We start from the raw sequence: 25805 nt of genomic DNA, 5'->3' as shown, positions 1-25805 counted from the left end.
TGCTAGCACAGGCTGTGTTGTCATCTACAATTCAAATCTTTACCTAGGAGGTTATTGGGTTTGCTATCAAGAGAGAATAACAAAGAGGGGTTTGAAGACAAGATCCAGAGAGACCTGGTTTTCTGCAGATCCATGGCTGAAAGCTGAGCACCTAAGAGGAATTTGTACTGTCTAATAGCAGTCATGCCCACACTGTACCTCTCCCTCTGCTGGGAATATTAGTAAGGTCTTTTCCATCCACCTTTCTGCTTTCATGCAACCCACAGGAAGTGTCTGTCTTAGACATCATTGCCCCTCTGTCAATTTGGTTAAATTGGGTGGCAAGTTTGAAAACTGTTGAGGTTACCTGGACTCAAAATCAACAAATGGCTTGAATTAGTCTGTTTCCCTTTGCAAACTCAAATTATCCAACACAGAGTTGGAGGGATAAAGGCTTCAGCCTGTACAAAGGGATTCTATTGCTGCAGAAAGGATGACCTTTTCTAAGCCTGGCAAGCATTTCCATCATTATCAACAATCATGACTAATAAAGTTATAAAAATAACAGCTGATTTTATGTAATAGCTTACATCTCGAAGTGGTTTTCAGCTTATTTTCAGAGTAATTCTCTCAAAATTCATTGCATTTTTTGCAGTGTTGCTATAGCCCAGTCCCTTCTTAGATAGGCAAAGGCAATCACATGGATTGCAGCACACTGCACATCAGTGGAAGGAGAGGAAATTTTAAGCAGAGGCATTCAGATAGATTCCTGCTTGTTCATAAATGTCAAGGTTTCTTTCATATTAAAGCAAGCAAGACAGGACTTAGATAGGAGATGTCTTATTCAATGTTTTTTTTGCTAGGCTGGGCAAACTGTGAGCAGCACTGTAGGTGAGACAGCCCAAAGCCAATCTCCTGTCAACACAAGGATCTGGGTTTGGATCAGAGTTGTGCTGTGAGTACAGGAGCACAGCAATGTTGATTTTATGAGATGTGCAGTGATGTGCGATCTCACAGATCCTAAAACATCCAGAGCACACACCAGATAATGCCTCAGATCCAAACTGAGTAAATGCCTCTCTTCTGAGGACTTGAATGCCAAAGATGTGTTCAAAGGCAGAGAACAGGCCATTGAAAAGCTTTTGAAAGGATTGCTGCTGAGCTGTGGTTCAGTTTAACTTTTGGGGCAGGATATTTGCTTGTATTCTTACAAAAATGTGAGCTGTGGAGTCTCTGCATGTATTAGGATATGCATACAAAGAGACAGAGAGGAAAAATTACTGAATACTTTATACTTTACAGATTCTAAAATAGATGGTAGTTACACATTGAGGGGAGGCTGATCTTGCCTGCTATCAGCACAGAGACTATGATTGTGCCATTTAGAAAACATGCAAAAAGGCTAATATAACACTTATTAATTAATCTTTACAGTATTTAATTAAGGTATTATTATTATTGTTATTTTTGTTGTTGTTGTTGCTCTTTTTCTCCCAGTGAGGGTGCAGAGAGAATGACTAAATAATTTGGACAGACAGAGCATGATTGGGAAAGAAAAGGGTTTCTAAGCACTTCATTTCCCTCCATCTTGATCTCTCCAGAAAGGAGAATAAAATAAAAACATGTTTTTTGCACAGAACTTTGGGCAGGAGATGGGCAGCAAATACTTAGGCATTCTTTTCTGACAGCTCAGCTTAAGTATTCCCTGTGTGCCAGTGAGGGTGGGAGGGGGCTGCACACAGCCAGTGTTTGGCCAGTGACCCAAACTGTGCCAGAGGGTCGATGCCAGGCACAGCTGAAGTTCAGCAGATGGGCATAAGCAGCAAAGGGTCGTGGGTTTGTAGAAAACCTTGAAACCCATCAAACCTCAATGACCTTTAGAAGGAGAAAGGAGGGGCACACCTGTTGCCCTTCTAAGTTCTTCTAAGCCTTCTGATGTTTACATTTTTGTAATGGAGTTTGTCATGCACTTTTATGTAAATAATGATTGTTTTTGCATTCTTTCCTAAAAGAGGAGAAAATTGATAAACTGTTAATTTAACCAGTGTCATTGGAGAGGTGGCAATTTCATCCTCCAATTCAAAGTCACTTTTCAAATTCTATATATATCCAAGTCAGGAATACACTTCCCTTCTTTTTTACCTTAGAAGTTCCAGCATCCATGTAATTTTATTTCATGTCTTATTACAACACAAACCTTTGGCTTTCCTTGGGGTCATTTGAATGCAAGTTAGTGGCATAAATCAAATCCATCTCCCCCTGAGTGGGACACAAGAACAGCCAGGAGATGCTGGAGCAGCCCCAGGTACAGCCTGCACCAGGTGCTGGTGCTACACCAGCTCTGATGGAGCTGATGGATCAACGGGATGGGATCCTGAGTAAGTAACCAGCACTCCATCCAAATGCTCCCCTCTGACAAGGGATCTTGGATGGCTCCTTTAAAGCTCCTTAGAGTTATAGAATCTCAGGTTTTTTTTTTTTTTTTTTTGGCTTTTTTTTTTTTTTTATCATGAAATGGTTGTGGCTGAGGGTGGAATTGAGATAATAAAAGGATAAACTGCACTGAGGCATCCTTCTCTACCTTGTTGATGCAATCAGCAGAGATAGCTAAACTGAGGCCCAACACTTCAGAGAGACAAAGGCAGATAAGAAAAGGACTGAAGCACTTTTCAGAAGGGCTGAACAACAGATGTCACACTTTTCCATGTCAGTAATACTGTGTCAGGAATGCTCTTTGATTATTTTTCCCTCCAAAATAACAATATGTGAAGTTGTATGAAGAATGTTTGGTAGGAAACTCCAATTCTGTATAAAGCTACTTCTGGAAGTTCTATAAATGAGCTTTTCAAGCAATTTACAGAGGTGTGAGGTCAATTTCCATCGAATTTTAATGGGATTTGTGCATCTGTTATTTCAGTCTTGAACAAAATTCTAAAACTGTTGGTTTTCACAGGAGCATTGCTTAACTGCCTTCTTTGTACTGTAATAAAAAACATCAAAGTCCTTTAAATACAAATCAATATAATGGACAAAATTACCATTTGAAAATTGTAGGCTACTATAGTAATTTAAAGAAAACATTCTTAATCTTGCTAATCCCTATTCAAATAAATCCAACAACTACTTTAAGAGGCATATAATGATCTAATGTACTCAGCCAGCTCTGTGTCTCCTTGAATAACTCACAGGGACAAAACAAAACAAAATTCCAGCCAATAGCCAGATGGGGATATGGCACAACTTAGTAAATTAAAGTAATATGGGAGACAGATGGAGGCCTTTTCAGAAGTCAGATTTTGGTAGTTGGAAAGGACAGTGATATTCCGGCTGTGATAAAATCCCAGCAGATTGGACTTAAAAAAGCTGTGGGTAACGTGTGGTCACAGCCTGACATTAAAAGTCTGTAAACTGTTTGTGTGACTCCACAGATCTCCTATGCCTCAGATAGGAATGATTTATTTGGAGCATTGCTGGGGTTTTCGGGCTGAGCAGTGCTGGGACACTCGGGATCCGTGAGGAGCAGCATCAGGAGGGGTTCCACAGCCTGATGTGAGCCCCTCAGTCAGCTGCCTCAGGGTGAGGAGCCCCCACCTGGCTGTCTTTCAGGGCAGAAACAGAAGTCCTTCTCCCTGCCCACCCCGGAACTTCCAGGCTATTTTCTCTCCAGTTCAATGTCAGTGAGCAGAGTCACTGTGAAGTGCTTTCCCACACTCCCCCTTCCACTCCTTCCTTTTCAGCATCGTGGGAAATACTGTGCCCACACTTTTCATGAGTATTCCCTAAATGACTGAATGTTCGTGTGGGGGGATCAGTTACACCATCCTGCACTTGGAGGATTTGTTGCTGTTACAGTATTTCCTCTTTGGCTGCATTTCTTTCCCTGCTCTCCCCTTTTTGCTGGAGCTACAGCACATCATGTTCACAGGGGAGGCTTCTGCTTTCTCCAAATCATTTGTATCTCATCAAGCTGAACTCACTGGCAATTACCAGGTGGAATGCTGGCTGCTCTTTTGAATTGACATAATTTTTCATCCAGACTTTCAACCTGCTAACAAAGGCACTCGTGGTTACCTGCCAAGGTGCTACTCCCTGTCTTTTCCTTTTCTGTAATGTAGTGATTTGGGTGCAATTTGTATTAGGATGCCACAGAGTGAGGGCATGGCCATCAAAAGAATGTACAGTGACCTACATGGCTTGGCACATCTTCCCAAACTGGTTCCCAGTCTTGCTGTGCCTCAAGTCCACTACAGGCTACAAGTACTCGAGCCTGTATTTTTTGGGTGACACACCACCTCTCCTCTCTTTAGTTCTCCCTGTGGACATCCAGTTCTTTTTCATTTTTTTTCAGATTAGCAGCTTTCCAAAGGCAGAGGCACTTGATCATCCTCTCAGCTTCACCAAGCATGTTAAGTCTGTGCTGCACATCAACAGATGTCACACTGTTTGATGGATTATAGTTTAAGAGCGAAAATATGGCCATGCTAATGAAAGAGACACTTGTGAAGGTGGGAACCACAGACCATGGAACATTTTGTAGTCATTGACACAGCTTGGCAAAGTCCTATTATTTATTCACAGCTGCATTTTGCCCGGTAGCTTGAGCCTGATTGTGGTGGTAGGAGGGTGAAGGAGGAGGAATACTGATGATGCTTGTAAATGCTTCAGGTCCTTGCTGTCTCAGAATCACACAATGGGTAAGGTTGGAAAGGACCATGTCCACTGCTCTAGCTGTGATTCCTCTCTATCTGGGCCGTGCACTTTCTTTAGCAAGTGGTTTGAGTTGTGTGGCTGGGTGTGACCTACTTCAACCTCCTTTGCAATTTTTGAATTTCCCTGTTTACCCCTTTCATTGTCAGCTTGCTCACTGTTGCTTATAATCAGCAGGCTTTACTGCCTTTGTGGCTGGTTTCTCCAGGCACAATTAAATCGTCTGTGATTGACATCTGGCTCTGCTGAGGTTTGGGTTGCATCTTCTTGGCTGCCTCAATGTCCTGCTTGATTTGGGATTCTGATCACTGCTTGCCCAGGCATGGCACATCATCAATGGGTGCTTTCATTCCTGAGGACTCCCTTGTGCCTACAATAAGGCAGTGAAGTGTTTCTGGCTCTCACAGCTCTCCGGAAGGTTATTTCAAGACAGCCTCAGCTGTTGTGCCTGTTGTGCATGCTGGAGCCTCCAGCAGGACTGCATCGAGCTATAGGAATCTTTAAGTCCTTTGCAGTAGGACTGTGAGCTCTCCAGGGCTGATGTCTTCACCTTCACACCCAGCCAGAGATCTCATTTGGAGTGTCCCTTGGTCCTTCAGGGGCTGATAAAATTCTAGCAAAAAACTGGTTCATGGAAGAATCTGGTTTCGTCCTGCTGTCCGTGATCTTGCCAAAGGGTTGAAGCAAGACCTGGTACCTCTCCTGTGCCCCTTCTCTCCTCTGTGTTTCCAATGGCTTAACCCAAACTGACAAATGAGCCCCAGGCAGCTTCTCACTCACCCCCCACCAGTGGGATGGGGGAGAGAATCTGAGGATCAGATTCATGGATTCAATCTGGATTCAATCATGGATTGAGATACAGACAGTTTAATAGCAAAAGCCTCCTGTGCCAGCAAAGCAAACCAAGGAATTCATGCACCACTTCCCATGGGTGGGCAGGTGTTCAGCCATCCCCCGGACAGCAGAGCTCCATCACATGTGACAGTGACTTGGGGAGACAAACAACATCACTTCAAACACCCCCCCCTTCCTTCTTCCTCAGCTCTGTAGGCTGATCATGACACCATATGGTATAGGACATCCCTCTGGTCACTTGAGGTCAGCTGTCCCTGCTGTGTCTCCTCCCAGTGTCACATGCACCTGCAGCCCCTGTGCCAGCGTGTCAGTACAGAGGCAGAAAAGGCCTTGATGCTGTGCAAAGGCTGCTCAGCAATGACAAAAACACCTCTATATTATAAACACTGCTCTCAGCAAATCAAAACCACTGCCCCATACCAGCCACTGTGAAGAAATTGACCCTACCCCAGCCCAAACCAGCACACTGTTACAGGGCTTTCTCTCATTTCACATGTTACAAGCTGTGCCATCTACACTGATCATCTGCAATGCTTCTTTTAATCCCTTAATCTCAGGTTTGTGAAACATTGCAGGTGCTGACAAGAACTGGGCTCATCTTTTCCATGGCATGCCCTTTTGTTTCTGGTGAACAGCCCTGTGCCTTTCCTATGGATGCAGTTGGCCCCTTGCTTCTGGGAAGAATTTTTGCTTTTTATTGTTGTAGCTTTTGGTGATGTGCACCCTCTTGGTCTGGGGCCTAAAGCTCAGGTGTATGCAATCTCACAGCCTACAGCTTTTCTTTGTCAAGTTCATTGGCTTTAGTGGATTAAATGACAGGCACCTAATCTAGAATATCACTCATTGGAAAGTTTGGCATGGCCAGTTTCAATCTCCATACTGAATTTCCTGAAATTTGAGGTCCCAAGCTTGCTTGCCTGGCCATGGTAGGCTATGACACTCACTAGATGTTTTCACAAGTGAGAGCCTTAAAAGTTAACAGATGTTCTTCTCACTGTGCTTGAAGTTGCTCCTATCTTTCCTGTAAAGACCCTCCACATTTAATCTTCACCTCCCAGTTTTTCCTGCTTTGAGCTTCTTGTGATTCTTTCTGGTTGGAAGCTCTACAAAGTATTCATCCAATCTGTCTTGTTATCACTCTTTGTAGGAAAGGATTACCCCTTTCCCCTGGGTTTTTTATGCACTTTCCCTCTTTACTCTGGTGTTTTCAGCCACATGCTTTTTAATGCTTTCTAGACACCACATTACAGATGTGTTCCTTCATTTCTGCTTTGCCCAGTGTGATCTCTGCACCCACGCAGAGGCTGCCATGTATCTTTATTTTCCATAGCCCAACCGGAGACATTCTGCATGCCTGAGGGATGCTAAACAAAATGTGTCAAGAGCTGATCAGTTTGAAGTTGTGGGGTTTCTTTAATATGCCAGACTAACAAGGCTAATTATTTCTTTCAAGTCTGTTTTAAATATGTAGGATTTTTAAAAATCTCTGACTTCTTATGCAGAACATTGATCTTTGGTAGATCATTTATGTACAATGTATCATTTCTGAGGTAATGTTCTTCCCTTCTTACCGTCACTCTCAGCTCTCAATTCCCACTGCTAAAACTAACAAAAAGTGACACTGACTGTGCTCTTTCCCATTTTCTTACCAAGAAGCAGGCCTTTATCTGATTTATTTTTCATGGCATGTTTCCATGTTCCCTGTATTTAATCTTTTACACTCGGTGGCTGATCTGTAGTAAGATTTCTAAAGTAAACAAAGTGAATTCATACAGCACACAGCCCTCCAACAGCACTGTGCCCTAGGCTGGGTGTATTTTGGAGCTGCTTCCCAGACCCCTGTTCAAAGCACTACCAAAGTCAGCTGGTGGCCCACAGTGACCCACGAGGAGATACATGGCTCAGAATTGCTGCTGGGCTTAACACTTCCCTGGATATAACCCAGGGATCTTCTGCTCTAGGCAGAGACTGAGCCTTGCCCTTCAGGGGCTCTTCCAACTTGCACTAAATGAGAAATCTGTTAACTGTGCCAAGGTGGAGAATTGTGTTATTAAGTTCTATATTCGTTGCTCTGATCCCATGCACAAAGGCAATCTAATAATTGCACCCTTTCTTGATTAGACAGTCTTCTCCCAAGCACCTGAGCTGCGTGAAAGTTCAGGCCCTGCCACAAGAGCCCTGAACAAGCCCTGACTATGTGGTGTGAGGGGCAGAGCCCTGCCTGGGGGAGGCTGGAGCTGCTCTGGGCTTCAGGTGCTAGTGAACAAACTTGTTTAACAGAAGAATATCTGTACAACAAATATCCACATCCTCAGTTTTGCACCCATGATCCTAACTACATAAAGAGAAATATTTTTTAACCTTGTGGGTTTGGTGCAGAAATCTTCGTACCAAGTTCCCCTGAGGATCAGTGTGCCTAATTGTGCATTTCAGCAGTACCTCATTTATACCTGGACTCATTAGTAAGAGCTGATTTACAGGAACAGCCACTGCTGGAGAGACAGGGATCCTCTCTTCCTTCATTTATCCCATGGACCCTGACTAAAAGCGCTGCTGAGGTGAAGGGAGCGGACCCACAAATAATTGATATCCAGCATAACTTGTTTTCCCTGGTGGAGCTGCCAGATCAATTAGCAGAAACCAAACTGGGACCAGTTTCAGGGGACTGCCGTTTGTTTGCCGTCGATGTCCGAGCTGCCCCTGGGAAGGGCTGCCGGGGCTGCCGGGGATGCCAGCGCTCCCTTCCCCCGGACGGGCTGCCGGGGCTGCCGGGGATGCCAGCGCTCCCTTCCCCCGGACGGGCTGCTGAGGCTGCCGGGGATGTCAGAGCTCCCTTCCCCCGGACGGGCTGCTGAGGCTGCCGGGGATGTCAGAGCTCCCTTCCCCCGGACGGGCTGCTGGGGCTGCTGGGGCTGCCGGGGATGCCAGAGCTCCCTTCCCCCGGACGGGCTGCTGGGGCTGCCGGGGATGCCAGAGCTCCCTTCCCCCGGACGGGCTGCTGGGGCTGCCGGGGATGCCAGCGCTCCCTTCCCCCGGATGGAGCCGCCGCCGCCTCGCAAAGAGGCGAGAACAACTTGGATTCACGCACAAGGTGAAATGGCAACTACAACTGTGAAGCTTGAAAGGGAAGTGGCAGGAAGCAGAACACAAGCTCCTGCTTGTCATTTAGCACAGACGAACACGAGCGCCACCAGAACAACAGAATTATCCGATTAGCGAGCGCCCGCAACGCGACAGGAGCGGATCTCAAAGGCAGGGAATCTGTCAGCTGTCATTGCAACAGCACCGCCAGTGCCACAATGCATTAAGTGGGAGCGAGGAGAGGTGGTGTAACAGGTGTCATTGCAATAGGCCTGAAAGGGACACTGTCACAGCTTGCAGACCTGAAATGTGACCTCTCGATCTCCTGCGTGGGTATGCAGGAGGTGCAATGTTAGATTGCACTGTGGGATTGTGGATCCATGGTGACATCCAAGGGTGCAACAACCCTGAGCTTGTGAAACTCAGCCCTGACCTTCTTTACAGTCCAGAATTAGCAGAGGACTGTTTTGGGGGGGGGATATCTCAAACAAAGTGTCTGGTACAGCCATGCTTGGCACCACTGTAGTGACCTACCCAATCTCTGCTGCCCTAGAGAGCTGTGTCTCAGAGATCAGCTTTAAAAACACCCAGACACTTTTAACTTGTCCTTCCCTTGCCACATTCTCTTCCTTCCCATAAGGCAAAAAATGTATTCAATTTCAATCAGAGTATAAGTTATACAGGTATATTATACAATGATGATGATGATAATGATGATGATGATAAATGGCATAATAGCTGTCTTTTTTACACATACACAGATGTGAGTGCCACCACATGCTTACACTATAGAAAATACTCAGTATATGAACTATCACCTAAGCGTGGTTTATCTGATCATATTCTTACTCTGAAGGGTAATTGGTAAAAATAATGAACATTGATAAACTAGAAAGTGTTTATAGGGTTTTTCATTGGATCTGCTCAATAACCTGCATAAAACAAAGAAGGTATGGTTCACATGAAGGGCTGGTGTATCATGCCCATCTTCCACTTTCAAGATGATACTGGCCATTTCATTAGGCTGCCACTAATATATTCATTTTATTATTTAAATCAATCAGCCATGGGTTGTTGAGCTGTCTTGAGACTGTGTCTTAGATGCAGAGATGTGCAGCCTCACCAGTACCTTCCCCAGGTGGCAGAGACACACACCTTTCTCAAGAAATCAAAAAGTTGAAAACATTCATTGGTGGAGAGATTACAAAAAGCTTGGTCCTGGAATGCAGTGCTGAAAATTGCACTGTCAGTACCAACATGGGACTGGATTTCTAGAACTGGGAAATGCAGCTCTTATAGACCTTGGCAGCTTGGCCTCTGGGCTGTGTCCTCCCCAGCATGACTCAGGTTTAGCCAGGTGGATTGGGCTGACTGCAGCATGGCAGAAAAGCCTGGCCAGTCCCTATGTGCACCCCTGGCATTTCAGTGGATGTGCTGCAGAAGGAATGAATTTCCAGTGTCTTTTGTGTGCTGGGACCCCATAACACCACCAGGTGAAACTGTGCTCTCCACCAGCCAGGGAGGGGATCAACACTGCTGTAAGAGTCTTGGAATCTCTGCTGCTCAGAGTGACCCTGAGATACGTTAAAAAGTCTCTTTTCCCAGCCCAGCACTCAAAGAAGGAGTCAGAGCTCTTCATTTCTCCTTCTCAAGGTTGTTTATTGTTCCTTATCTATAAAAGTTTTTCCCCTGTCCAGCCGAGGTCTGCTCAGCAAGACAGTCTGAGGCACTCTGCCTGCCCCCGGGGCGGTGTTATGTCTTTATACTAAAAACTACATAAACAATGTTTACAATTACTTCCCAATACCCATCACCTATGTTAGACAGTGAGCTTCTACTCTAAACCAATCTAAAAGTGCCAACATCATAGCAGAAGATGGAGGCCAAGAAGAAGAAGAAGGAGAAAGGCAGGACACGCCCAGATTCCTCCATCTTGCCCCCTGAACCCCCATTCTAAAAACCCCCCAAAAATATTTTTCACCCTGTAGTAAATTCACTATCATTCTACCTAAAATTTAATTTCTTGCAATCCTTCATATAGAGGTTAGTAGTTGTTTTTTCCAAGGGTTAAGTCAAAGGCAGAGGGGTCTTGGGCTCTGTGCCAAGGTCTCTGAGCCCCCTAACAGGGTCTCGAGCCCTCCAGGGCAGCCAGAAGAATTTCCTGGTTTCCCACACAAGGGGGGAGTTATGAGCCCTCCCTGGCCATTTATCAGCTGCCTCCTGGTGTGTTGGTGCTGGGGAGAGCATCAGAGTTGTGATGTGGGTATTGCACCTGCCCTTGCACAGCCACCCTTTGGAGGGATGCAGCCCATCATGAGATAAATGAGGCTCTAGGGATGGAAAGGCCTCCTGTTTCACCTCCTAAATATGCCCTTCTTCAGGCAGAAGGAATCATGGAATTATAGAACTGCAGTCACAGAATGGTTTGGGTTGGAAGGGACCATAAAGATCATCTCAGCCCCCTGCAATGAGCAGGGACATTTCAAACTAAAGGAGGTTGCTCAGAGCCCCAGTCCATGTAGTGTCTTGTTGCAATCTATGTCTTAAAAGCAGCTTTTTTTTTTTTCCCCAGAGAGATGACAGAGTTTGCTGTGGCTTTTTTGGGCACCTGTGCACACAGCACGGCTTGTTTGACCACAAGCAGAGGACTAGCATGGCCTTGAAAATGTATCCTACTTATTAAAAAATAGTCTAATTATTTTCAAATACAAGACAGTGGTTGGCAAGAGAGAATTAGGAAGGCTGAGGAGCCATAGGCCTCCCACAGTCACAGTCATAGATTTTCCAGTTTGGAGAAAAGTCAGTGACAAGCACAACAGCTCATTTGTCCCCCAAGCAGTATTTGCCTCCTGACTGTGCAGGGTGTCCAGCATTTGAAACCCTCCTGGGATAGTGTAATGGTTTTACCCAGCTGGCAATTGAGTCCCAACCAACCATTCACTCACTCACTCACTCACTCACTCACTCATCCACCAACCCCAGGGGGATGGAGTGAAGAATCAGGAAAGAAAAGCAAAACTTAACTGTGGGTGAAGATGGATTAATAATTAAAACAAAGTTAAATATTAAAAAAAAATAAAATTATACTGCTATCAATAATAATTTTAATTAAAAGGAAAGGCAGAGTGAGAGAGAAAACCCAAGAAAGACAAGGCATACACAGTACAAAATCCTTGACTTAGTATAAGCACTACTTAACAAAAAGTTAAAACAGCAGTGTGTTATCCATATTATTCTCATCCTAAATCCAGAGCACAGACATGTGCCAACTACTGTAGAGAAAATCAACTCTATTTCAGCTGAAGCCAGGACAGAGAGGCAGCTATATGCAGCCTCCAATGCAGGATAAAATGCAAATAAAAGAACAAATCTCCATGTCCTTCTTTGCTCTTTTCCATGTCAGCCTTTGCTCTTGACCTGCTGCTGTGCACAGCTGTCCTCCCAAAGCCCAGCAAAGACAGGGAACCAGGGGGAAAAGGAGGTGCTGGATGTGTGAGCCCAGGAGCGTGGCAGCATCCTGGGCAGGACAAGGATTCCCCTGCAGGCTGCCAGGGGCTGAGAGCCCTGGCCCAGGGGCTGGTCAGTGCAGCCTGTGGGTCACAGCCACCCAGGCTTTGCTTTTGCTGTGGGATGGGCTCCTTAGGTGCTGTATGAATGGGAGTTTGTGGGGCAGGGTTGCTGAGCATCTCCCATTCCAGTAAGTGCCCCTGTGTAGCAGGTCACAGCTCCCAGTGACACCAAACACACCCACCCTGTAACTCCCCCTGGTTTTGAGCTTGTAGCAGCCTTTATGTCTCAGAGTCTGACCTATCCTGGCTGCAGATACAAGCAGTTGGTAATTCTTGGCACTGCTGCTGTGATGGCATTAAAGGATAATTTCCTTTTTCAAGCTTCCACTATTTCTGCAAAATTTCCCTTCCTGGTATTGCAGGAAAATGGGTGAGGGAAAATATGGACCCCAGTGCTGTATGAATCCACAGGAGACCTGGCCCTGGGCTTCCTTGGTTCTCTAGTAACGTCAAGTCAAGTCTTCATCTCTTTTATTTGTTGAAAAAAATGAAAAAACAACCCAAAAAAGGCACAAATCTCTGAAAAGTGAAAACTGCAAATACAGTTGCATTAATTTAAAATATCACTCTATTACCAAAAAATGTAATCTTTGACCACTGACACTTTAAATGTAGCAGTTAAGTGATTCCTAGTTCATGTTTCAAAGCTAATTGAAGCTTGGTGAATTTCTGGAAACTTCTACATTGGAAAAAATCAGTTTTCCCCCTTGTAAAGCTTTCCCTAGAGGTCTGCCAACCTTTCCAGCAATAACAGAGAATAAAACTCTAGTGAGTATTAAAGTGAGGGACCTTTTCTTCTCTTTATACTAAAATCATGACACAGCATGGAAATCAGCCTCCCCAGGGAGCCCCATGCTCTGTGGGAGCATTCCCTTAATCCCCTTGATTCCACAGCCCAGGCAGCTTTTCCTTTGGGCCAGGAGCTGAGCAGTCCCATGTCCCACCCCATAAAGAGCTGGTGAGACAGGCCCTGAAGGGCTGATGCAGGGACTGCAGCCCTGCTAAGGGTGCCTCAGAGGATGGTTATGGCTCCACATGAAAAAAATATTTTCCCCCATGTACTTTGTTTTTGAAGTGAAGTAATTACATCAAAACAAATGTGTGCTCAAAGAAGCTTACAGCTGTGAAACTAGGCACCCATAATCTGTGAAATGCCAAAATCGAGATTGCCTAAAGCAAGCCTAACGCAGCTCTGTGCTCATTGCCCTGATCCCAGCAGCCTCCACACTGCCTAATAAGTTTTTTTTTTCCATGGAATATTCCAAGCTGGAAGGGACCCACAAGGATTGTCGAGTTCCTACCCTCACACATACAGCCTTAGCTCCTTGGCATGACTGAATTCCCCTGACATATCCAGGGAGATGTGCTCTGATCCCTCCATGCCTGCAGGCAGCTCCAAGATGAGCAGTCCTCACAATTCCTGCTCACCGGGGGGGGGGCTCCTCTCTCTGCACGGGGTGGGAGCAGCAGTCACGATGTGCCCCCCCACAGAGGAGCTTGGCAAAGGTACCAGTGACAGCCTGGGCTGGCTCCAGAGCTGGCTGCCACCCCTGGCAACAGTGTCACCCCTGGCTCCAGTGTCACCCCTTTGACTCCACTGCCACCCCTGGTTCCAGTGTCATCCCTGACTCCACTGTGACCCCTGACTTCAGTGTCATCCCTGACTCCACTGTCACTGCTGGCTCCAGTGTCACCCCTGGCTCCAGTGTCACCTCTGACTCCAGTGTCCCACGTTGTCCCAGGGGCTGTGGCACTGTCTCCAAGCACTCCTCATCCCCACTGCAGGGTGGGGATGAGGAGTGCTCATTGCTTCCCATGAGAGCACAGGGAGAGCTGGAAAGGAGGAGAGGCTCGAGGCATCTTTTTGCTGTGGGCTCCCCAGAAAATAAGTGTGCAATAGCAGAGGGAGGTGTGGGCAGAGAAGTTTTTTCCATCAGCATGCAAATGTGCTGTTGGCCTCCTTAATTAGACCTCTCATTACACACTGTCTTTCCACAGGGAAAAGCCCTGGGGCTGAGCTCCCCAGCATCATCCTGGACCACTTCTTCCCAGTTTGACAGCCCAGCTTGGAGGGGAGGATTCAGCTGTTCACCTGAGGTTTGTAAATGTACCAGGGGTGCTTTTACAGCCTGGCTGTGCCAGCAGTCCCTGGTCAGCAGTGGCTGCTGGGGTTCCCACCAGACCCAAGGGCTGCAGAGGGATCAGAGGGGAGCAGCAAGGATGTTCCCAGAGCAGGGTTTGGTTCATCTCTTCACTCTGTGAGGGCTTTCTTCTGATTGAGAGCCCTGCCTGTGCTGCGCTCACCACCCCGAGCAGAACCAGGTGTCTGTGATGGGTGCTCAGAGCAGGAAAGCCACTGAATTGAGAAGCCAATGTGATTTTTGCATCTGCACTAACACACACCTCACTAGAAAATGCCAACAATCAAACAGGAGCAGGGGAAGGGGCGCAGTCACCAGGTGTTCATCACCTGTGGCACCAAAGAGCTCAGCAGTGGATACTGCAGGGGCACACCACCCTCTGCCATTTGGCTGCCAAAACCCTCCAGACCACCAAATCACCACCTCCAGACCATGAAATCACCACCTCCAGACCATGAGATCACCACCTCCCGACCACCACACAGGTGGGTCCTGTTCCACCCTGCCAGGCTCTGCAGGCACCGCCACCAGAAGGTTGTGGCCAGCACTGCTCCATCTCCATTGGCTTTCTCAGCTCTGACCCCGGGAAATGAGACCCTGCTTTTGGTATCTGTTGCTTCATCTCCTTCACAGGTAAGAAGACAAGTCTACAGCACCAATCCAAGCAAATTATTAATGATCTTTCATTTTTGTGCAACCAGCTTCAGTGCTCAGTGGAGCGGGCTTGCCTCCTGTTTGTGACTGTCCTGCTGCCACTGTTGTCAAACAATGTTGTTTTATAACAACATTTGTGTTGAAGTGGATTATTATCAGGTTGACTACCCCTTGGGGTGCAATGAAAAGCATTCATTAATGCTCAGGGCAGGAGGACTAATTACTTCTTTATAAAAGAATCTGTTCTAATTGCCAATAACTATTTTATGGAATGGGTCTCATAGAGATAATTTTGATTGTGTTTGATTTCCCTCTCATATTGTAATGCTTAATGCATAGTCCAGAGGAGCTGGGAACAGCTAGGTTATCCAGATGAGCATGGGGAGGAACCCCACCATCACAAAGAGCAGTGGACCATGCCAGCCCATGCTCAGTTCAGTGCTGGAGCCTGCTCTGGTGCTGGCCAGGATTTTCTGGCTCTTTCACCTTGCTGTTTCCATCAAGCAGGTGGAGACCTGTTTTCTGCCCTCCCCCAAGGCACAGCATTGATTCTGGCAGGCCTTGGAGAATTCTGCTCTGGCAGAGCAGAGGGAATGCACAAGGCTCAGGCAGTTCCCTCCAGAGCTGAATTCCACCTTCCCTGCAGGAACAAGACAATCCCTGGTGCTGCCAGCATCAGGACTGCACGAGGGCAAAAGGAGTGGCACACAGCAACATCCCATGGGCCAGTGTACCCATTCCTTGGGAGGAAGACTCATTCACCTGATCTTTGGGTCACACTGCACTCCAAGATGAAGAAAATTCCAGAATAATAATTTGTTTGCTTTTATTTACAGATAACTACAGGGCTGAAGATACCCAAAAAAATCAACACAAGCACTGTCCAAGTCCTTTCAGTTCTATTGGGGAAGCAATGACTTACAAACACTCCATTAAAAGCAAACCCCAAAGAAGTGCAGCCAGCCTGGGGGAGGCAGAGTAGGAAAGCACCAGGGTCCAAAGGCTCCTGCAAAGCCTCTGGAGGTGCCATGGGCTGATGCTGGCTGTGAATTTCCCTGGATGTGCACTGCAGTAGTTTCTAGCTGTCTGACACCTACAGACTCCCACAGAAGGCTGCTCTCACCACCCAGGGGATGTAAGAGGTGTCCTGGCAGGCAACAGTCCCCTCCAGAGCAGACCTCAGACCCCGTGGCTGCAGAGCAGAGCTGCTGAGCCTTCTGACCTTGAAGCTACTGTCAGAATCACCATCAGATTGAGCTACTTCCCAATTCCAACCCCTTTGATTGGAGAAGTTTTTTTTTCCTCTTTTTCCTTCTCCTGTGCCACCCCAGCAGTTTTACAGGGCATCAGTCTTCTCTCACATCATACTTTCTTATTCCCTACTAAAAAAGATAAAGCACACAAACCATACCCTCCATATGCAAGCCAGAAAACTCTCTTTCCCCCTGGAAATCACAGTTTTTAAAAATTATTGTTTTTTAACTTGGTTGAGCCATATTCATTTAAAGAACAGATAGACCTTTCAGAAATGACTTTTTTCAGTGCCCTGAGAGGTTTTGAGAGGGCCAGATTTGGCACTTTCTGAAAGCATTCTGGAAATCCTTCCAGGGGTTGCCTGGAATCTCCTGCTTCTGCAAGTTTGGCCAAGTATGGTGAATAAAAAATAGCATTCAGGTGATTTAGTAGTTGCTTTGGGAATGTTTGGAGTTGCACTTTTGCACAGTGCACCAGAATTACAGAATGGTTTGGATTGGAAAGTGTGACGGTGTTCACAGGGGTCTTAGGATGAGGGAAGAGACGAGAATCTTGACTCCATGTTTCAGAAGGCTTGATTTATTATTTTATGAGATATATTATATAACTATACTAAAAGAATAGAAGAAAGGATTTCATCAGAAGATTTGCTAAGAATAGAAAAGGAATGAATAACAAAGGTTTGTCTCTGACCAAGCCAGTCTGGACAGCTGGACTGTGGTTGTCCATTAATTAGAAACAACCAGATGAGACCAATCACAGATCCACCTGCTGCATTCCATAGCAGCAGATAACAATTGTTTGCATTTTGTTCCTGAGGCCTCTCAGCTTCTCAGGAGGGAAAATCCTAAGGAATAGATTTTTCATTAAACATGTCAGTGACAGGAAAGAACCTTAAACATCATCTTGTTCCATCCCCTCCTTGGATGAGGCTGCACAGGGCCCCATCCAACCTGGCCTGGATATTTTGGGTCTGTAATCTACACTCCCCAGTTATTGATCACACAGGAGGACCACAATCTAAAATAAGTCCTCGGTGCCACCTACAGACAGCTCCAGACACCAAAAATAACCCCACTGCAGCTACCAGGGAGCAGAACAGACTCCAGAGCTTGAGGACTTGCTGCCTCAGCACTGCTTGCTGCACACACCAAATACCTCCAGTCACTGGACAAAACTGAAATGACTTTTGATAAAGTCACTGGTTGCAACAGGAACAGGTGCAGTGACAAGAAAAAGGCAAAAGCAACAGCTTTTTTCTTAAAAACCAGGCCAAGCTGGCAGAAACAGCTTGCAAAAAGCTGACCATACTTTACACATTTGGAGGGCAAAACACTTTTTCTTACAAAATAGAGAAGTGTCATTTCTATGTCAAATTTTTATTTTTGGATACAGGATCTTTAGGAGGATCTTTATTTTTGTGATACAGGTTGATTGTGAAGCAGGCCTCACTCAGCCCTGGTGGAAGTCTGACATTCTGATCAATCCTTCCCCTCCAGTGGGATGCCAGGTGTTTTATGCAAGGGGCTGGCTGGCATTAAATTAGCTTTAAAATTATCTTCAATATTAATAAGCCATTGAAATCAAGGGAAGAATCACAGAAGACAAAATCATCCTAGGGGCTGCACTGAATCCTCCAAGGAGCAGCAGCCTGAAGTCCTGTACCAAAGGCAGTCTCTCCTGCAGCAATGCTTGCCCAAGGATGGCAGCAGCAGCAAGGCCTCCAAGAGCAGCCACAGTGAAAAATCACCTTCACAGCAACATGCTGTCCTCTCAGCAGGGCTCAGGGCTGTGCTCTCAGCAGAAGCCAGCCCTGGGAGGCAGCTCAGGACAGCACACACATCAGCTAAGGCTGCTGGTCCACCTTGCAGCCAGACCAAGCTGGCAGTTCACTGGGACCAAAGCAAGGTGCTGCTCCTTCCTCCTCCTCCCAGAGCCCTGCTTCATCTGTTGTCATGATTTTGTGGTGTGTTTGGCAGTGCTGGGGTAACAGCTGGACTGATTTTAGAGATGTTTCTCACCCTAAATGATTTTATAATGTCCCACTCTCCTCAACCCCCAGCCATTCCTCCCACCCCCCGGGGCTTATCTGGCTGCCCCATCATCTGCTCTCACTGCCACACCTGCCCACCCTCCTTGGCCCAGCTGGCTCACCGACTGCACAGAACACAATTTGCTCAGGCAGGGACGAGCAGCCAGAGCCAGCCCAGCCCAGCAGCAGCCCCGATTCCTCTGCTGCTCCTTCAGTTCCCAGCGGAGGGAGCAGAGGGACCCTCGGGCAAACACCTCCGGGACCGGGGGCAGGAACATCCCGCGCGTTCGTGCCCGGCTGACACCGAGCCGCTCTCTGCAGCTCCGGCTGTGTTTCCTACACCAGCCAGAGCCCCAGTTCTCCCTCCCGGAGGGAGGAAGGGAAGGGAGGGCGGGCATGCTCCAGCTCCACCCGGGCAGCCGGTGGGATGCCGCGGTGCCAGGCAGCGCAGCCTGGGTGGTCCCAGCCCGAGCCAGGGGGATATCGCCAGGGAAGCCCCTGGCAGTTCCTCCAGCAGCCGGATCCTCTTCAGGGAAGCTGCCAAGAGCCCAATTAACACACCTACCCCATAAAGCAGGAGTGGTGCTGCGCTGGGAGAAACAATCGACCACGTACTGAAGGGCTTTGCTGAATGGATTTAATTCAGCGCTTACGCCTTAAAAGCTGAGCTGTGCTCAGCCTTCCTGAATGGGGACAGGCACGTTTGGGGGCCTGCTGACCTGTCACCCAACATCAGCATCTTCAAAAGGAACAGCTCTTGGCACAAACAGCTCTTTCTTTCAGGAAAATGAAAAGGAAAAAAAAAAAAAAAAAAAAAAAAAGGAAAGAAAACCAAGGAGAGGCTGGTGCTTTTGTGCTCCGGAAGGTCACTGGTGACTCCTGAAGGAGGCAGGGCAGCCTCACCCACCTCCCTCCCCTCCGAGGGGCAAGGGGAGACCTGCCCGGCAGTGAATGGAGGAGGGAAACTGGGGCAGCTGGTGGGCCAGTTCTTTCTGGTGTGGAAAAACATCGCTCTGTGAACATCCTGTGCCTGCAGGAGAAGGGCATCGCTCCAGCACGGCGTAGCCCCAGCAACCAGCGAGCGGCTGTGGCTGCTCTGAAGCCCTCAGAAGAGACTGCAAACGGGAGTGCTGTGACCCGCCCAGTGGCTTTATCCCCAGCACCGTCCTGCTTGGCTGCCCAGCACAGATGCAGGACCTGTATTGGCATCTCCACATCTAAAGATGTCTGGCTCCCTCATGGCAGATGTTTCATTGAGGGCGGATTTAAATTTGGGGACCAGATTCCTCCTCTATTTGTAAAGCTCTTTTTCTCTTTCCTGCTCTGGAAGGGCTCTCTGAAAAAAGCTAAAGAAAATGCTTCTGGGGTTTTTAAGCCATGCTGGAGGTTTCTGCCCGTGTGGCTGTGAACCTTCCAGAGCTGCAGGTGGGAGTGCACTGCCCACGCCAGCACCACCCAAAGGTTCACCAGGATCTGATGCTGGAGGCACCAGGCAGGGCAGCCCCCCAGGCAGGGCTCACAGTGGCACTGATGGACGGACAGACAGACAGAGGAAGGACTGGGACTCCAGCAGCTGCACAGCTCCCACAACCAGAAGGCTCCAGGACTTCGCAAGTCTCCCTCTCTGTCCACACTGCCAAGCTAAGGACTTGCCCCAAAATTCCCAGGTTTAGACTTCCATGGGTTTTCTGTCACATCTGTGACATTTCACTTGTTCAAGTGATAACTGCCTGCTTTTCATGAGCCTACCCCTCAACCCCAAAGCTCTCTTCTCTCCTTTCTCACCAAAATCAAGAGAGAAATGCTTAATGCCAAAATCACTCACAGCACTAAGGATGGGATAACTAAACACTGCAGATTTTTAACAATTACAAGAAGAAAACTTGCAAAGCAGAGGGTACTACTCACGTGGTGAAACCAGCTGTAGAAGGAGTTTTGAAACAATTCCAGCTCTTTCACTTTTTTTTTTTTTTTTTCCTTTTCTCAGGGTAGTAACACTTCTCTTTACAAGCAAATTAGTTGTTAAAAAACAGATAAAGACATGTCACGCCAAGCTGTGCCCGGGTGTTTCATATTCACTTTCCCCCTCCCAAAAAAAGAGTTTTCTTATAACTAAAGAATGAGACAGAAGCAGCTAGAAATCTGTAATGGTTCCATTTATTAATACGTATATCACAAATACTCACAATATCAATGCATTCTCATTTGCATGCTAGACAGAGGCATTATTAAAAAAGTCCTATTTTTTTTTAAAAAGGTCTTAAACTTTTGCTTTCCCCCAAAAATATTTCATATGCCTGTTATTTTTTTTTTGCAATTTTTTTTTTGTGTCTGTGTGTGTGTGTTTTTATTTCGATTTGATTCAACAATGTACTTGGTGGCTGCAACCTCAATGCAAAAAAGAAAGAAAAAAAAACCAAAGAAAGAACAGGAAAAAAGTATGAAGGCCGCAGTACAGCACAGTTCAATTAGTTCATAGCTACGTAATAAAAATAAAGGGAGCAAAAATTTCTGCCTTCACAGTAAGCAACAACACAGCTTAATAACAGCATTACACAGGATCAGGTTCTGAGGCTAAAATGCACTAGACAAAGCCTACCGGGATACGCACTAGGCATACAACACTGAGTAAGAATCAAAGATGTAGAAGAACATCAGGAATAACAGTTCCCTTCAAGCACAACATTTTAACATCATTTTCAAGTATCTTTATGTTATGTTACTGATTCCTTTGTTTTTGGGGAGAGGGGCACAGGTGCAGGGGAAGGGGGAAAGGATGGAAACCTTAGTAAAGCAATAAACAAACCAAGAAATTAAGATAAAACCAAAAAGAATATATATTTCATATACCGGTTTATATGAATGTGTGCAACACTTATTAACCATGGTGAAAGGCTAATTATGCCCTCCAGTCACTACATGCACAGCCCGATCAATGCTGTTAATGAGTTACCTTTGTTAACTTACGATGCAACTACTGTGTGACCAAGAACATACAGACGGTGCCGGCCCGGGCCGAGCCGCGGGGTGGGGCTGGCTCTGGAGGCCGAGGGGACCCGGCCACTCCGGGTGGCACCGTGGAACTTCACAGGATGGGACACTAGGCGTGGGACACTTGGGGAGTGGGGTGCGAGAGTGCGCGCGCACGGGCTTGCTCGTGGGGGTGTGCGTGCGTGCGTGCGAGAGACAGTGTGTGCTATAACATTCATGGCAGTCTTTCTCCAGCTCTGCAGCTCCTGGTCTTCACACAGGCTCTGGACTTCACACTCCTTGAAAGACTGGAGATAGAAACAAAAAAAACAAACCAAAAAAACCAAAACAACAAACCAACAAGTGGGTTGCTTTGGTTGATATCAGTATTCACAGCAAGTGTTTTGCTCTCTCTTCCCAAGAAAACTGAAATGAAATTCAACACTGCACTTCCCCACCCCTTTTATTCCTTTCCCACCATACATAAATTGGGATGAAAATCCCAAAGCAGAGAAGCCCATGGGAAGGGTTAATTCTCAATGAACACACTCAGAATGAATGAACGAGAATCAGAATGTAAAACTTGCTCGCTGCCTTCGGCAGAAGCAGCGCAGCCACAACAACACAGCCAGGCTTTTATAGTTTTACCACCTGGAAAATGGGAGAAGCTCACCTTGTTACACCATCTCGTACTGGTTAGCAGTAATAAACCGGGACAGACAGCATGCCAGCAGCATCCCGATCAACTGTTCCAGACAGGACAGAGACAGAACAGAATTTCAGTTAAATACATCAGTGCAGAGCATTGATAAACGTGTAGTTCGTGTTCTGGAGTTATTATGCACAACGTATTTATGCCCTATTTTAAGGACTGCTCTAATTAGAAAAGCAGTGTTTAAATCTGTTGTCTGTCAGATCTTCCTCTTGATCTTTGACATTTATTTGACAGGCAGCATGCCTTTTTGGTATTTTTTAATGCCGTTGTCAATGTCTGGCCGAGCCAGATGTGGATGAATAAACTGCTGGGGGTATCAGCTTGTTACAGACTGTGTTTCAATTGTTCCACCTGGATCCCTCACCACCACCCACCAGCCCTGAGAGCTGGTGTCTCTAACTTCTTTATCACTGTGCCAGGGAAAAACTTCCTGGTGTCCCAAAGTGGTTATGCTTCCTTTACAGCACTGCAGAAATGAGCTCTGTAAATCTGGAAATAACTTTTTAAAAAGTCGTTCACTATTCCCTCGGCTGTCACTCAGTTTATTGAAAACAGATCCCAGGCTTACACTCATCAATAAGCACTCAGTCTTTTCAATGTTTTGTCTACTGCAGTTTCTTAGTGCTTCCTTCATGTGCCAACAGTGTTAATATGCTGTAAATAATTCAGCCTCACTTTTCTCACTGGGGTTGGTCAATTCATTAACTCCTGAGCATATCCAGAGGGTGCCTAGGTATGACTGGCTGGCTGCTCATCCAGACTGGATCCTCCTATTTCACTCCCCAGGATTTGTGTCCCTTCCCCTAGACCAGGCAGTGCTCATTGTTAACACGATCCTCATCAAAACACACATCTTCTGTACCAGGCAACTGCTTGATTTGGGCTGGCACCAGCCCAGAGCAAGGCCAAGCCAGGGTGAACTCACATCTAGATAAACTGTTTCCTGTCCCTAAGATGTCACAGTCCTTGTTAGGCCATGTTTCTTTTGCCAGAAATTTGTTCAGTTTCCTGTTTCAGTGTCCACCAGAGCTCTTCTGGGAATTTTCACAGGGCACTGAGTCACATTTAAAAGCAGGTTGAACCCTCCTGTTCCCCACATGGACCCCCTAATTTTGGCACCAAGGATGACACTGCCTTGGTTAGAACTAGATGTGGGGCACTGCCATCAATTCCTGACCAACGTCCAACAAAAACCAAAGCTACCAGGGCCCAGGGGCTGTGTTTTTAGTTGCTAAAACAATATATGCATGGTGAAAACCCTCCTCAGCTCTGAAAATCTCAGTTGATATCAAGAAGACATTTTAGCCATTTTGTTGCCTTTTCTACTCATCACTGGGAGGGTGATTTAATCAACTGCTGAAGCAACCACATCCTACAGGTTACCTGACACTCCTGCAGCTGACTCATGCACTGTTTCTTTAGCTCAGTTGAATTTTGGAGAATGACATTTCTGGTTTGGACAGTGCTCTGTATTTCTCCATGCTCTGACAGACCAGACAGAGTGAGTGCCTCTGGGTGGCCCTGTCCCACCTCCTTCATTGTTGTTTTTCTGTGTTTGTGGCGACTTTCAGTCTTTCTTCACCTTCCTTGGCTGGACTCAGAAGTTACCTCTCTGCCTGACTGCATTTTTAAGTAAGATGAACTTTGCAGCGTATTTAATCCAAATTATTTTCCCTGAGCAAACTCCAGCCCAGACCGGAATCAATTCCTCCCTACAATGGCCAAGAATGTACATTTCAGCTGCTTGTTTATTTTCCCCCATCACAAGCACCCAGATTACAGCCACTTTCTTCTCCACCACAATCTGCTGCTTGTATCAGGGAAGGATGCTGTATCCTATACAAACAGGAAAACAAAGGCTTTTCTTTCCCTCTTCAACTGGAGCAGACTTCCCCAGATACCTCTAATAAGGGATTCTCCTGTTCTGTGAGGGCTGTAACTCTAATAATCAGCGTGTCTAAACTGTGTAGCATCTGCAGGCATGTAATGGTGTCTTGTTTTACTCAGCTCACTCCTAACAAGTGGCAGGTTGCTCATGAATCTATCTCCATGATCTTTGGCCCACTTATTGATTCTTGGCTCTGACCTTAGGCTGGTTTAGGCATTTAAGTGGTTACAGTGACATAATGTTTAACTCTCTGTTTCAAAAATAATGGCATCTGTGTCAAGCCATTGCACACACATTTTATTCAGCCTTTTTAAGTATTACCAGGACACAGAGCTATAATAAATATTCTAGAAATACTTTGAATGCATATAAAAACATGTGCTTTTTGATGTGTTGACTTCCACATTTAACCACAAGAGCACTGCTCCTCCTGCAGCCAAAAAGAGGCAATATTGTACTGAGCTGCTGAATTTTCTCCACGGTGCTCTTTGATTTCAGGCAGAACTAGAGTCCTCTGCTTTTCAGTCAGGCTAGAGGCTCCCAGGCTGCAGCACAAATCAGCACTCTGCACCCTGCCTTGCTCTCTGCATTTGTTCCATCACTTGCCTCCTCTGCTCTTCAGGCAGGAGGAAGCTCCTTATCCCATTGTGCACCAGGCTCCTGCAGCTCCTTTGAAAAACCAGAAGAATTGGTGGTAAAGGATTCCCACAAAGAAACTGCTGCTGGGAGCTGCATTTATTTCCCTGCACTCCCATTGCCTCTCAAATGCCTCATCTCCACTTTTATCCACTTATTCATTTATTTGATTTTAGTCTTTTGATTTTTGAGTGCTAAGTTGCCAGAGTTGGTTCTGCATTTGTCTTCTCTCTTACTTTTTTCTTTTCTTCCCTTTTTTCCCTAAGATTATCTTGGTCTTCTGAGCTATTATATAGAAAGCAGAGAGTTTTCCATACCATGGTCTTGCCACAGGAAACTTGAAAATGCTGACAGATTCTTTGGTTGAGACAAGTGGGAAACTCACACCTCTCAGGTGTGTCTTCTGTTCTACCATCCTGTTAGCCACAGGTCATTCCAGCAAGCAGAATGCAGTGAATTTCTCATGGTGTCTAGGGGCAATCTCAGGCACATCTTAGTTCTGGCCATTGAAAACCATCCACAGCATATTTTGTAGCAGTCTTATCCCCCCTGTACACATAATAACTGGTTTTTTAACACACTTACTTATTCTGTAGGAGTTACCACTGACTGGAAGCTGTTCTGCATGACATATTTATTACACCTTATTATACTGAAGAGAAAGAAACTGAATTGCAATTTGAATTTCCACTTTATTTTGGGTCTTGGTATCGTCACCATTTTTCATTCTTTGGGAGAATTTCTATAAATAGAAATGTGTTGAACTAACTTGGAATTCATCAGCACATCAGGTAAGCCAAAACTGAGGGGAATCAGGAATAATTTTTTAGCTCAATACCTTGTCATATTCTCAAAATGCAAATCTCCAAACATGCAAGTTCTCTGGCTCTATTCTAAAAGAGAGAATTTTCTGTGTCACATGTCACTTATTTGAGTCAGCCTCCTGTGCTGTTGTGTGCCTTTGTCACAGGCCCTACCTCCACTGAATCCACTGGGATTAGCCTTTAGAAACAACCCAGTCTTAGACCAGATTTCAGGTCACGTCTTGGATGCTGATGTGGATCCCTCCCTCACCCCTGAGGCAGTCCCAGCCCCCCTGTGCTCAGGGAGGAGCTGGAGCAGACAAGGTGGATGATTTCTGCACCACAACTGGGTCCACCTCACTGATGCTGACAGTAAAGAGGGCAGGTGGGTGTTGCACAGTAGAGAGGGTCCATGGCTGCATGGGAGTTTATCTTAGACTGATGGGACCTGTGTATGCCCAACAACTGGTTTGGAGCACGTGGTGAGCACCTGGTTGTCAGTCCTTCAGCACAAAGGGAAC

The 25805-nt window shown here is 46.3% G+C and overlaps 1 protein-coding gene and 1 long non-coding RNA gene across 3 annotated transcripts in view; one reads left to right on the top strand and one right to left on the bottom strand.

The window, feature by feature from the left end:
* Positions 1-20413, top strand: part of LOC127060000 (uncharacterized) — a 31240-nt gene extending 10827 nt beyond the window's left edge. The window contains exons 2-3 of one of the 2 annotated variants that reach the window (XR_007778449.1): positions 14190-14965; positions 17670-20413. This is a non-coding gene — a long non-coding RNA (uncharacterized LOC127060000). Of the gene's footprint in view, positions 1-14189; positions 14966-15822 lie in introns of both variants that reach the window. The other variant, XR_007778448.1, reaches the window with a different exon arrangement.
* The window catches only part of TSPAN7 (tetraspanin 7), an 89504-nt gene continuing 84112 nt past the window's right edge, over positions 20414-25805 (bottom strand). Inside the window, exons 7-8 of the mRNA XM_030234499.2 lie at positions 21916-21988; positions 20414-21550 (exon numbers count right to left, since the gene is read on the bottom strand). Coding sequence (XP_030090359.1) covers positions 21920-21988 — 69 coding nt within the window. The 3' untranslated portion in view covers positions 20414-21550; positions 21916-21919. The remainder of the gene's footprint in view (positions 21551-21915; positions 21989-25805) is intronic.

The sequence above is a fragment of the Serinus canaria genome, chromosome 1, assembly GCF_022539315.1.
Source record: "Serinus canaria isolate serCan28SL12 chromosome 1, serCan2020, whole genome shotgun sequence".
Classification (NCBI taxonomy): domain Eukaryota; kingdom Metazoa; phylum Chordata; class Aves; order Passeriformes; family Fringillidae; genus Serinus; species Serinus canaria.
This window is presented reverse-complemented; position numbering and strand designations above follow the sequence as displayed.